Genomic DNA, 13,553 nt, shown 5'->3' on the forward strand with positions numbered 1-13,553 from the left:
ATTTAAACAACTTCGCAGCTCAAATAATACACAAGTTTTAACAGAAGAATGAATTTAAGTGCTTTTATAAAATTATAAGCTTCATATTTCTGACTTTAAAACCTCTATGTTAAAAAAAAAAAAAAAAGGGTGGTGGCAATTTTGTTTTATTGAAATGTCCAGCTAAACACAACACAGTTCACATTAAACAGTCTTCCAAATTATTGCTCTAAAAAAACAAATATAATCATTATTACCAACTTGATTCAAGGGGACATTATATTTCAACTGATATAATTTGACTACTTTTACAAAGAAATTAAAATGATGGTCACAAACTTGATTAACATGACATGGAAATGAATCAAAAGATTTAAGTTGTGAACTGTAATCGAGCTACTCTAAAGAAGGAAAAAGAAAAACAGTGCTTAACACACACAAAAAGTGATGAGGACAAATTTACAGTAATAAAGTGTCCAACCGTTCAAGTGTGCAGTTTTACAGGGGCACTGGAGTACTTGTGGATAGTTTTCTAGGAGCGCCACTCTCTGTCTGAGGCCTATGATTTTGCTCATACAACTCTACAACAATTACATCTGGCTTTGGTAACATCCAAAATTCAATATTGCACTGAATGCACTAAAGGCAATTTATTTCTGTAACTTTTCTCTTACAGTATTTCTTTTAAGAGGGAATAACATGGCAGATATTGACTGACATAAGGGTTCTGGCAACAACACATACTCACACAATAAAGAAAGTCACTCAGATATGTTTAGATAAACTTTGGATAAATAACTTTCCAATGTAGTTAATGCATTTGATATGTGGAAGGGAATGCTGTATGGTTAAAAGTGGGAGAAAAGGCCATCTAGCCACTGGGAAATGAGATTTAAAATGCTCAAATTGATTGTCTGAGGCATCGAAGAGCAAAAAAAAAAAAATAAAAAAAATATATATATATATATATATATATATATATATATATATATATTCATTACTGTATATCAACAAATAAAAGCAACAAAATCTTTGGACTTAGCATGAATTGAAGTCTTATCAGAAAATGAACAGAGAAAGAATCTACAAGAGGTGAGATATTCAGTCTTAAAGACTGAATGTATAAACTCTGATAGCTAATATACAATGAAAAAAATGAACCTTTTACCTGCTAATCTCTTAAACTGTACAAACCTATACGTTACTCTCCTTCAAAGGCAGAGCAATTTAATCAAAGAAAGAGCTGTAGGAAGTGTGCAAAAATCTTATTGTGTTCAAATGAAATGTTTAGTTTACGTGAAACAGAACCTCAAAGGTAAGATTATGGTAGGTTTCAAGTGCACTCTAAACTGTAAAAGGCTACAAGGAATACAATGACTTTAGCCGGCTTTAGACACACACTATGACTCTTGCTGACCAGAGATGGAGGCGCTTCAGTGGAGTAGAACAGCACAAAGACACTGAAAGGCCCATTATCACCCGGGCTATTCAGAACTGGACCACCTGGGTCTGACTAATCTCAGCTCTCTGCAAGGATGGAGGGAGAAAGTGTACCTCCTTTCAGAGTGGCCCTCCTTCTGTTGCTTCCAAGTAGTGTGACAACAAACGCAGGAAAAACGTGATGTTGATCATTTTGTCACGGAGCACTAAACTAAGTGAAGATTCGGTTAGTTTGTGATTGAATGGACAAAAATTACATTTATCCCTTGTGTTGTGGTTACAGTACCATTTTAAAAGTATAGCCACAAGATGTAAAAATGTGCATATCAAATCTCTTACTAACCTTTTCTGTTTAAAGTTAAAGCCAATTTTCGTTTTTTTTAAGCAAAACACTGAAAATCATTGAGTAGACATTCAGAGCAGCCCACCTCCAATTTTTTCAACTCACACAACTTTGTTCACTCCAGAAGTGAAAAGGCTTAGAGAGACTTGCTCATTAGTTGTCTTAGATACAAAAGAGTCCAAAATGGTTCCCCCTCATTTTTCAACCTGAGCCGCCCCCTCCAAGTAATACACATTTACAAGATGGCGGTTCAAGTGACGACGGTAGTCCATCTCCAACGAGAATATACGGTCACAGAAGATACACGTGTGACTAAGCAGTTTGGTTGAAGATGGAAGCTCCTCTGAAGGAGTTTCTGGGAGATTCTCTCCACCATCTCTAGCAGCGGCCAGTCCGTTAAGACCCGAGTCATTGCTTCCTTCAGATGCACTATCACTGATGTCACTTCCCCCATCATTACTATGGATACCCTCATCATCTTCTGCCTCAGTGGATTTGAGATGAGGTGGACCAGAAAGTTCAAGTGTTGGGCTAAAAACGGGCTGCTGTTGGCTGAATCCTGGACAGCTCTCGCTGTTAGTAGGTGACAGCATCTCACTTCCACTGTCCACCTCCAATACTTCCTTTGGTTCAGCTGAGGTCCTTCCTTCTGTTTCTTTTAGCAATTCTAGCTCTGGATCCTGGAGTTGGCTCAGAGCTGTTATTCCAACTGTGGGTTCCTCCTCAACAGAACTGGTCTCTTTGTGAACTCCCTCATCTTGGCAGGTCACCACGGTTGGTATCTGCTGGTCTGGTTGGTCAAGTACCTTCAGTGGTTCTGTGGTGGGCAGTTCATCAGTTTGTGGGGTGGTTAGATTCTCTGGGCCTGCATTACTGTCAATGTTTGCACTGGTCTTCTCAGGTTCAGTGACGCAACTCTCAGGTCTGTTTGCACTTGTTCCCGGGTTCTTGCTTTTGCTCTTCATGGCGTTTACACCCTGAGGTATGGTGCGATTGCTTTGTGGAGAACCTGATGAACCAGGTGATAGCTTGGTTGCATTTTTCTTCTTGCTCTTGACCCGCTTGGAAGGACATTTCTGTTCTGAAGTCTCAGTCCCTGGTATGTTCATAGCCTCTGCTTTTCTTTTGACTGGTTTAGTCCTGACTTCTTGGACTTCCTCTGTACTCTTTGTATCATTTCCAGTGTCGACTTTTGTTGATTTTGTCTGCCTCTTGTATAGTTTCTTGGTTTGCGATTCCCTGCAATCCTTTGTGCTTTCATCAGTCTCCTTCACTTTCTCATTCTGCAATTGTTTTTCTTTTTCTAGCCTATTTTTTTCCTCCTTATCCTGTTTTTCCTGCTGTTCTTTATCTACAAGATCGTTCTCCAGTCTTTCCTTCTCCTGTCTGACCAATTCCAACCTTTGCTTCTCTGCAACAAGGGTTTGATGTTGTGCAGTTACTTCATTTGCAGTCTCCTTCAATGGCTTATCTTTCTTAGCACGGCGTTTTTTAACTTTCTCCACAGATCTCTCAATCTTTTTAATCTCTTTCTCCTTTTTATTATCTTGCTTGTCAGTGCAGCCCTCGGTTTGAGTCGTGGTGATGTCCGCAACTTTCTCTAAAGTCTTTGCTTTAACCTTCTTACTGTTTTTCTCTTTCCCCTCATTTTTCAAAATGGACTTTTTCTCTGCAGTTTTTTCATTGGGTTGCTGAATTGGTTTTCCATTTTTCTCTCTACAAATGACAACTGCATTTTTCTTTGAAGTCCTGTCAGTCAGTTCTGTCTCCAGAGCAGGGGTGGGTTTACTGGGTGTCTTGATGGAGAGGTTGATGGGACCTGATTCAGTATCATCCATTTCACCTTTTTCTTCTTCCTTACTTTGTCTCTCTCCAACCTGATTTATCACAAGCTTATTATTCTTATTTGGCGGGAGATCATCAGCATCAGGCCTCTTGACTCGCAGCTTGACCTTAGACACATCCACATCAGAGTATCCTGGGTGTCTGGACTTGATGTGGTACTGCAAGTTGCACTTTTTGGATGCAGCGTATTTGCAGACCGGGCAAAGAAATTGGCGAGGGTTAACATGGAGCTCAACGTGCTTTTTAAAGTTGCTGCGGTCAGCTGTCTTGTACTGGCAGTAAGGGCAGCTTAGGGGCTTGGGCCCATTGTGGACCTGTCTGGCATGGCGGGTCACCTCGTGCTGGTTGGCTGCCAGGTAGCTGCAGTTGTCACATTTGAAAGGCCTCTCACCTATTGCAGAAAGACCAGAAGGAGAAGGTCAAGACTGAACAATAATCTTTTATTTCAACATTTTGAGGGAAACAAAGATGCAAATCTCATGCAAAGGGGATACAGATAAAAGACAAGCAAGCACATCACAATACAGAATCACATTCTAATTCACTCTGTATACCACAAACCGTGTGCCATTTTATCCAAAGCCATCTGGCTCCAAGGAGTGCAACAAAAGAGAGAAACAGCATTGACAACATGAAAACAAAGGCCTTGAGTTGTAGCTGATGAACACATTAAATCAAACCCTGCATTACAATTTAACTTAAACTAAATCCTTAATACTGAACTCGGGCTTCACACGGTCAAGGAAAACCTGGTAATATCAGGGAATTTTAACATTTTTATTTCCACAGCTGGAAAAAGTCACTGATTTGTTTGTTTGCTTTTAACAACATGGCTTTTTTCATGGCAAAATGCAAGTTAAAACATAATAAGTAGAACAACTAAAGTCCTATATAAGATCTTTAAGATACTTTTTTTTTTTACTCTAACTCTTTAACTCTATAGGGAAAATGTATTTGCCAAAAGGAACCCTGTAACTAAATATATTCTAGATCAATTACAGCACTTGGATTTTTCCAATAGGCAAGAGACTCACCTGAATGGGTTCTCATGTGTCTGGTGAGGTGGGTTTTTTGGGAACTGGAGTATTCACAGTATATGCACTTGAATGGACGCTCACCTTAGATAAGAGTAATAAGAACTATTTCAACATTGATATTACATTACATGGCTTCATTAAAACTGTTGTTGCTCATTAAAAAAAAGTAATGTCTTTTGATTTTTTAACATATTGCTGATGATTCATCACAGCACACTGACAACTAAAACCAAATCAATGTGAAATTTAACTGAACTGTGAATTTCATTTTGTACATACCTGTGTGGGTTCGGATGTGCTGTATGTAATTATTTTTGCGATCAGAAAAATAAGAGCACTGGCTGCAGGTGAAAAGCTTGCTTGGAAAGTGATTCCTCAAGTGTTTTTTCCAGTGGTACTGACTGATGGTTGTATAAGTGCAAATGGTGCACTTGAAAACTCTCTGATCTTCACCTTCCTTAGTGTGATGTTTAAGGTGGGCTATGTAGTGGTCGTAACGGTTGGTGTTGTATCCACAGCGCTCACAGCTGATCACGCCTTTATAGTTCAAACTTTCACTGTTCTCTGGGGTTTCTGTCAAAGATTGGCCTGACTCACAAGCCAGATCGTCATTGGAGTCTCCCGCTCCATTTGCCACGCTCATTTTCTTGGAGCTGTGAGCACGGATGTGGTGAATGAAGTCCTCCTCGCAATCGGCCTGGTACTGGCAGGGTTTACAGAAGAAGGGCTTCTTCTTCTTTTTGTTGCATTCAAAGATGAAGACTGGGTCACACTTACGTTTCTCTGCAGCTGAGGATTCAGATGGGTATTTTTCAGAAGGTTTTGAGCGGTTTTCTGCTCGCTCTATGGCACTCTGCTCTAGAACTCTTTCCGTCACCTCTGGCTCTACCCGAGTGGCCTGTTCAGCGTACATGTCCTCAGACATCTCGGTGTTGTCAAGAGTGTATCTGATAATACCCTCTTCCTCACTGTCAGAGTAGCTGTTGCATCCAACAGTCTTGAGTTCAACCATTTGTATCTCCTCTGCATTATATTCAGAGGGAGACGTCTCTGATGCTAGCACCACGTTAGCCAGCATCACTAGCTGAGGGGCAGCCAGGTCGTTCCGAGACAGCTCGGGGAGGTCATGGCCCTCCCCTGGCAGTGGGATGCCTACAGAAGGCATGAAGATACCAGCTGTTGCTGGATACACTGTCTGAGCAGACATGCTCAACCAGCTGAAATTCAAACAAAAGCACTGATTTTAGTCAAATGCAATTTAACTTTGTATTACATTTATTTTAACCTCAGTAACAAATTAAGGACTTAAAGAAAAAAAAAATTGCATTAAAGACCCCATGAAATCAAAATTGTGGCATTTAGTCTAGGGCTGTAATGATTACTTGGTTTAATTCAGTTACTCGATTTAAAACATTTATTGATTACAAATTGCCAAATCAACAAATCAAAAATAAGGCTGAAGTGACGAGTGTCCGAACACATAACGATAAGACACACTGAGGTCAGCAAAAAAACACACTGGAATGCACTGTAAACCTATTTATATACAAAATCGTTTGCAAATAGGCTTTTATGAAGCAGCATAAATTAATGTAATGAAAAAGACGTCCTTCAGACTTTATGAAAGTTACACGCAGTTACTGACACACAGACACTTTCTGTTCAATCTGACAGAATCCAGACGGTCTAAGAAGGTTATTTTCTGCAGATTGTGATTTGGGTTCAATTCTGTGTAAATTAATTACCATTTAAATGTGAATGCGATCTTCCTCTTCATGTAAATGTGATTTTACGATGATGAAGTTTGTAACAGTTATTAATGCCCCACTTCCGATAATATTTGATAGTTTATGGCCATTATCACAGGTAAAACTGTTTTCCCATATTTGAGTTCTAAACTGAAATGGGTTGATCGCGTTGAACTAGTTAATGAAAAAAGTAGATCTTGCAATAAATAAATAAAATTGGGCACACCTGGAGTAGCCAATGTCTGTCAGCTGCAATATAATTGTTTTATATTAAAGATCTGCTTTGGGTGTCTGTTTGCTTTAGATATTGTTTGCACAATCGCTTTTTTTTCCCCGTTAATCATAGAGTACATCAAAACTTAGTGACTTACCCTCAACAACATTATGCAATCCGAGTTAAATCCTTTTTACAATTTCTCGATTAATCATCAGAATAATCGTTAGATTACTCGACTACAAAAATAATCAATAGTGACAGCCCTAATTTAGTTCATGTTAGTAATTTAGTCCATGTTTATTAGCTTTGAGGTCATATATATATATACACACACACACAGACACACGCATTTAAAATGAACAGTTTTTCCTCTTCTGGGAAAACGGACTAAAAATAATGATGACTCATCTTGCACTCAGGGTCTCCCTAGAATGAGACTGCCCCTCCCTCCCTGCGATGTAACTAAAGCTTATTGGTTAGCCTATTTTTTTTTTTTTTTTTTTTTTTTTAAAGCATTAAGAAGTTTCATTAAGAAATACTTCAAAACAGGAAAGAAAACTGGGCTCGACATGCAATTTCAAGGGGTCTTTAAGTGGACCATAAAACCTAATTTCAATGTGTACTATAATTTTTTTTACATTTTTCATTTGAAAGCAATAAAATGAAAGAAGTTAGAGTGTGTTTGCTGTGAACTGTTGTTTTTGTTTTTTTTTAGAGATGGTCATCTGATTGTACTACAAAACAAACATGGCACTGTCATGTATGACGTGAACTGATTAAAGCAAACAGATTTTTTTAAGATTAGGAGTCTTAGTGAGTAGATCTGTGACTGATTTACCCTTCCCTCCATGGAAACTTTTGATCTAAAAAGCTGACCAAAAGAAAAAGAACCTGAATCAACACATCTATTAAAAATCCAATAAACGACACTCTGACCAGATCTTTCTGAATAACAGGATGAAATATTAACTTTAAATGTAAATACTATATGAATACTAAATATAGTATGATAAGAAAAAAGCAAAGCTAGCACTATCAATACTAGCCTAAATTCTATGATATAGAAACACTGCACTAAATATACTAAATGCTGCATATTTTAAAATACAAAATACTTTTTCAAACAGTGTTTTGAACGCAATGAGAAAACAAAACAACACCAAATAATGAAAGTTTAAATGTATTCTACGTTCTGTTAAATTCATGTTCTAACATGGCAAACACAGGCCTGTGTCTGTCTGTCTGTCTGTGTGTGTGTGTGTGTGTGTGTGTGTGTGTGTGTGTGTGTGTGTGATGAAAGTGGAAGGCCTGTGAGTTTTGCATGCTCAGAAATGTGTTCGGCCATTTTAAAACAGCACCACCAACTTGAGCCAATGGAGGAGTAAAAATAACAAACTAGACGAGTGGAGAACTGAAGCTATTTCACATTCAACTGCCTTGATATTAACTCATTTCAGCCACAAGTACTAAATACGCTGTGCTTAAAAGCGTTAACTATCTTTGTGTAAAAAGATATAGTGACTGCTTTAAATCAAAGTTGCCAAAATAAGGAGTGAACAAACTTTAACCTTGTTGGACAGCTCCAAACACGAGCAATCTCAACCAGATGAAGAGTGAGCTGCAATCGTTACTGGTTTTAATCTAGATTTTAAAGACATATGTCCAAAATTCACATCTAAAGAAAATACTATATCTAGTTGAATATCACAGTAAGGCTTGCAAAAATGTGGGTGATTTCTGAACAAGAAAAAGCTTATAAAACAATAAAAAAGAAGAAGAAAAAAGATATACTTTACATTAAAGGTGAACGGAAAGTCGCTGTCCAGCTTGCATACACGCATACAAACCCATTATCTGCCAAGTATCGTCTCCAAAAAGTTTGTACAAAGCAAACTACTTTCCGGAAACCGCATGCATGCAACACGCCACAAACAACAAACCCAACTAAGTTAAACTGTTTTAAGCAACATGGATCTATCGAAGATCTTGGTGGTTTTAAAACTTTTTATCGTTTAATTTCTCGTTTCGCTTATGCACTTTTCCCTTGGCCCGCGTGTGTGTGTGTATGTGTGTGTTAGCCGTGGTCCTGATCTGATCTCTCTCCGTGCTGACACAAGCTGAGATCAGCCCTGGACAGCGCCTCTCCCTTTCAATGCAACCCTCCATTTTCACTCCACTCGAACTTAGTTGGGCTCACGCGCCACAAAAACAACACAAAACCACACCCTGATCGCCCCGACACCCCAAAGAATCGAACCCACGAACTCACCGGCGGTGTTCACTCGCTGTTTGGCGATGTTCTTGTAGAATCGATCTTATTGCGGAGTTGTTTCCAAACTCTTAAGTTGGTCGAGGAAATGCGCGAGACTCAAGCATTCCAACACATAGCTCTCGCGCAGCGCTCGTGGGAGAGGTGTGACGTCAGCGCACACAGGGCTCGTACTTGTTCTCGCGCTCTCAAAGTTTATAGTGTGTGTTTACGTCGAGCGACAAGGGCTTTGTTTTAGAATGACATATTTGGGCATAATTTACCAAAAAAAAAAAAAAAAAAATGTCAAATCGCGACGACATTTTGAACGTGGATGAATTGATTGTTCACAAACAATAGTGTAGGCCAGCATTCTGAAAGATTTGATTGTTTTTTGATTGTTAAGCTCTGAAACCATAAAAATGCCTAAAATCACGTGACAAACAAAAAAAGCTGTTATTATCAACCCCCATGCTCTTACTGTCAGAGACCTCATGTACATGGAAAATGATTCTAATTGTAATTTAGATATTAACCTCTTAATTTACTTTTAATATGTTCCTCTGATCATGTCAAAACCCAGCAGGCATATTCTTGTTTTAAGAAATACATTTAAACCCTCTGTTTAACCCTCTGTGCATCATAAATTACATACACAGCTTTTTAAAATGTGACTGTTACGCAACATATTAGCATTGCTTGTGTTTCAGCAAAACCACATTAAAAAAAATAAAAATAATACAATAAAACAAATTAAAATAAACAACTGGCAGAAGTGAATTGCTACACTGTGAAAATTCATTGCACTTACTTGTGGGGGTGGGGTTTCTGACAGAAAACAGACTTTTTTTTCATGGAGCACATTTGAAGCATGTTATCAAGTTGGAAGTGTGTATATATTAAATTCTCATAAGATTTGGAAAAGTCAAGAACACTGAAAACTCTAATAAGTTGACTTCACTCGATTGATTAAATAAAGCTGTTCCCTCAATTGAATTAAGTAATGGTGTCTCTAAAACTTGTGCAATTAAGTTCACTTAACTTGGTGTTCATATAGAATGAACTTAACTATTTAAGTTAAGAGATGCAAGTAGACTTAACTCAGATTTGCTATTTAAATATTGTTGTTCTACTTAATAATTTTCATTGAATGGACACAAATGTAGGTAATACAATAGCACAACTTGAATAAAGAAGATTTTAACTGATTCTAGGTCAGTAATTAAACAAATGTATTTCTCCACAGTAACGCATAGACACCTGTACTTCAGTTGCACATGCACAAGGAGAAAACTATGCTAGAGTTAACAGGGTCCAACTTGACCAAAAGGCCAACAGATCATACTATGTAAAACAACTATTTGCAATAACATAATACTACAAAAGAGTTAAAAACCTCTATGAATTCTTAATAACAACTATTTGTTCCCTTTGACCAAGGAAACATGATTAAATAATAAAAGTGCAAGGCATTATGGGTATTCCCTATAGCCTCAATTTTGTACTCAATAGTTTGAATTATTAACACTTAAAATCTTAAATCTGTGGATTTTTATTTATTTTTTAAGAAAAATAAGTTCAAGGAACATAGATGTTTGAGTTATGCACCCAAAACTTGACATTTCAAGTAATGTTGAATTAAGACAAATTGATTTTTCCAGTAAGTACAATTTTAGTGTTTACAGTGAAGTATCACCCTGATACTTTAATGTTGAGGGTGTTTTTTGAGCAGTTAAAAAAAGTTTTGCCAATTTAACAAAGGATTTATCTAAATTAAAATATAGCCCACTGTATGTCTTCGTGAGGGTGTACTGCAAATGTTTTGTATTGAAAATGAGCTAAGTGCTGAAGTTGTGGCTTGAGTTGTGGCCTAACAAGCTAAACGTGCGCAGCATTGGTTGTCATTCATTCAAAAAGGGTTCTTTAATGTGGAGTTTGCATTATTCTAATGAATGACTGCCTTGGATCAGGGGGTCTATTGGGTCTAAGAGAAGGAAACATGGCATGTTTTAGTTTTATTCACCAGATTAAAACCAAATTGCTAGGATAAAGAATAGCATTTAATGTCTCATTTAAATTCCCTTTAAACAGAGATATAAAGTGCTTAACAGCAATCAACCAAGGCCAGTAACAGTGTAACAGGGTATGAATACCTTTCTCAAGGCCAGTGGCAGAAGATAGTTAGATTTTCATTTCAGTCACCCAGTACAGATTGATCAGTGTCTTTGACCAAACGCAGAGGCTCTCTGAGTTTTTGAATACATGCATGTTGGTGCCACTGTGAACTATGCAGGTTTTCTCAAACGGATATGCGAACCCCTGGGATTTATGAGAGAACTGCATGTAATAAGATATAACAACAGAAATATTACACAAGTGAACATGCAAAGATGTTGTTCACATTTAACTTAAGAGGTTACATATAAAATATCAGAGTGTAGTCTACATCAAGTAGGCTAAGTAATTTAGATCAGGGGTTAAGCTTACACAGAAGTGTGGAACACAAAAAGCAGCTCTTTACAATTTAAAGCCACTTTAAACACCATTAAGTAACTTCTGTTCTGATCTATGTTTGTGCCTCCTTTTAGGAACATAGCGAACATTTGATTTTGAAGAACATAATGTTATATTCATTCATGGCCACGAGATTGTCCTCAAGATCTACATGAAAACCATGCTTGCACTATTCTGCATCGTAATCACAGTGCATCAACTCAACTTCTTATTTTTCACATTTTCATCCTACCTGTTTCAAAGAAAATGAACCATACACACAATCATTGAATTCATTATAAACAGGAAGTGACAGCTAATTACACTCCACTGCATCAGTCATTGTAGATGTTTTCATCTGATCTACAGATTTTAAGAAAGAAAGAAAGTAAGAAAAACATTAAGAATGCGAGCAAGTACAAGGGGAAGCCAGAAACATTAATCAAACAAATTTTGGCATCTCTTATGTTTTTGTCATCTGCATTTTGCACCATCACATTAACCATTAAAATATATGACATCTATTGTTAAACTATGTCTAGTTGACCCATAACATGCTCATGAGCCTTCACCCCCCAAATCAAGATTTTTGGTTAAAATTAAGGTGAATAGCAAGTGTACATTTCAAGTGCTGGTACTAGTCACCATTTCCTTTAAGTTTTCACCATTTTTAATCAAAACTTCATTAGTTTATATGGTCCCGTGGTGAGGCAAATTAAAAAAAAAATACACACACACACACACACACACACACAAGTATTAAATATAGGAGCAGTGGTGGCTCAGTGGTTAAGACTCAGGGTTATTGATGAGAAGGTCAGGGGTTCAAGCTCTAGTACCACCAAGATGCCACTGTTGGGCCCTTGAACAAGGCCCCTGACCCTGTCTGCTCCAGAAAGGGTCAAGGTTAGCTGGGATATGTGAAATCAAATAAATTTCACTGTATATATGCAAAAAAATAAAAAAAAGTTTGTATAATGTGAGACCAAAATAAAGGCTTCACCTAAGTAGTCTCTCAATTAATAGAAGCACACAAAAATGAATGCTTATTTTTCAAAACAGCATTTCCTTGTTATTTTATAAACAAATATATATATATATATATAAAAAATGATAAACAATGCTGTAAAATAGTTTTAGATATAACACAACAGGACATGTCAACTTCCCAGAAGTAGGGTACAATGGCAATAATAAAATAATAATAATTTTTTTAATAATAAAAAAAAACATTTGCATAAGTTATATAAATGTAACCCCTATTTGTACACTATCACTGTAACCCTCATATTTTTTTTATCAATTTTAATCAAAGCAACCTTCTGTTTTTATTATTTTTTCACACAAATTATTTTGCTCCGTCAATATTCATTAAAAATTAAAAAAACTTGATACACTAAAAAAAAAAAAAAGAGAGAGAGAGAGAGAGAGAGAGAGAGAGAGAGAGAGAGAGAGAGAGAGAGAGAGAGAGAGAGAGAGAGAGAGAGAGCATTTTGGTGGTCTTTTAGCCCCATTTACCCTATTTCCATGTCAGCCACCACAACACTTGAGCGGTATTATGTTTTTAACTTGAATGCTGGCGCGACATTAATAATTAAAGGCGATGAAGCGATTGTTTAATGGAATGGTGTGCAGAAAATACTCCTTTTTCCCTGAAAGAAATTGCTGAACTTATTGTCATGAGATATCTCACCGGTCTCTGTGACAGCACTAGACTTTGATTTAATTTCTGCCTGTCAATCATTTTTGCACGTGTAGTTACAAGTAGTTGAAGCGGATCATTCAGGTTTAATGTAATGGTGAGATTCATAACAGTTGTCAGCTGAGGGCGCTATTTTGCTACTGTTGTGTTTGACAACCGTGAGGAGACGCGCTGCTGTGATGGTCTCAACACTATCTTTAAAGGCTGGTGTCATGGAAAGAGGGCGCGTCGAAGTTCCAGAATAACACATTTAATGTATTTAATCAGTCGACATTCAAAAACACACATATACACATACATCCTCACATCCATAAGCATAGCTGTTACTTAGTTACAAACTATTAAGAAACGTTTTGCACTATCCCTTGCACTAAATGATGCTTTATTTTGAAAAAAATAAAAACTCTTGTAGCTGGCTTCATGTGATGACGCAATTGTAAGTCAGCTCACTCGCTGATCTATAAATCATAACCCGCAGGAAACACTCGCGCACAGTGTGTA

General features: G+C 37.3%; 1 protein-coding gene across 1 annotated transcript; it reads right to left on the reverse strand.

The window, feature by feature from the left end:
- Positions 1-130: 130 nt before the first annotated feature.
- On the reverse strand, positions 131-9,026 carry LOC127412630 (RE1-silencing transcription factor-like). Its single transcript, XM_051649172.1, has 4 exons — positions 8,879-9,026; positions 4,924-5,861; positions 4,642-4,725; positions 131-3,998 (listed from the first exon to the last, which is right to left on the reverse strand). The coding sequence occupies exons 2-4, from the start codon at positions 5,849-5,851 to the stop codon at positions 1,957-1,959; spliced, it is 3,054 nt and encodes a 1,017-aa protein (XP_051505132.1). The 5' UTR covers positions 5,852-5,861; positions 8,879-9,026; the 3' UTR covers positions 131-1,956.
- Positions 9,027-13,553: the final 4,527 nt, after the last annotated feature.

This window comes from Myxocyprinus asiaticus, chromosome 22 (genome assembly GCF_019703515.2).
Source record: "Myxocyprinus asiaticus isolate MX2 ecotype Aquarium Trade chromosome 22, UBuf_Myxa_2, whole genome shotgun sequence".
Taxonomy (NCBI): Eukaryota; Metazoa; Chordata; class Actinopteri; order Cypriniformes; family Catostomidae; genus Myxocyprinus; species Myxocyprinus asiaticus.

Excerpts from the sequence above, each read along its gene's own strand:
- LOC127412630 (XM_051649172.1), bottom strand. The coding sequence starts at position 5,851 with ATGTCTGCTCAGACAGTGTATCCAGCAACAGCTGGTATCTTCATGCCT. Across the intron at positions 4,726-4,923 it reads GCACATCCGAACCCACACAG|GTGAGCGTCCATTCAAGTGC; the intron begins GTATGTACAAAA and ends CTCTTATCTAAG. Across the intron at positions 3,999-4,641 it reads ACACATGAGAACCCATTCAG|GTGAGAGGCCTTTCAAATGT; the intron begins GTGAGTCTCTTG and ends TTTCTGCAATAG.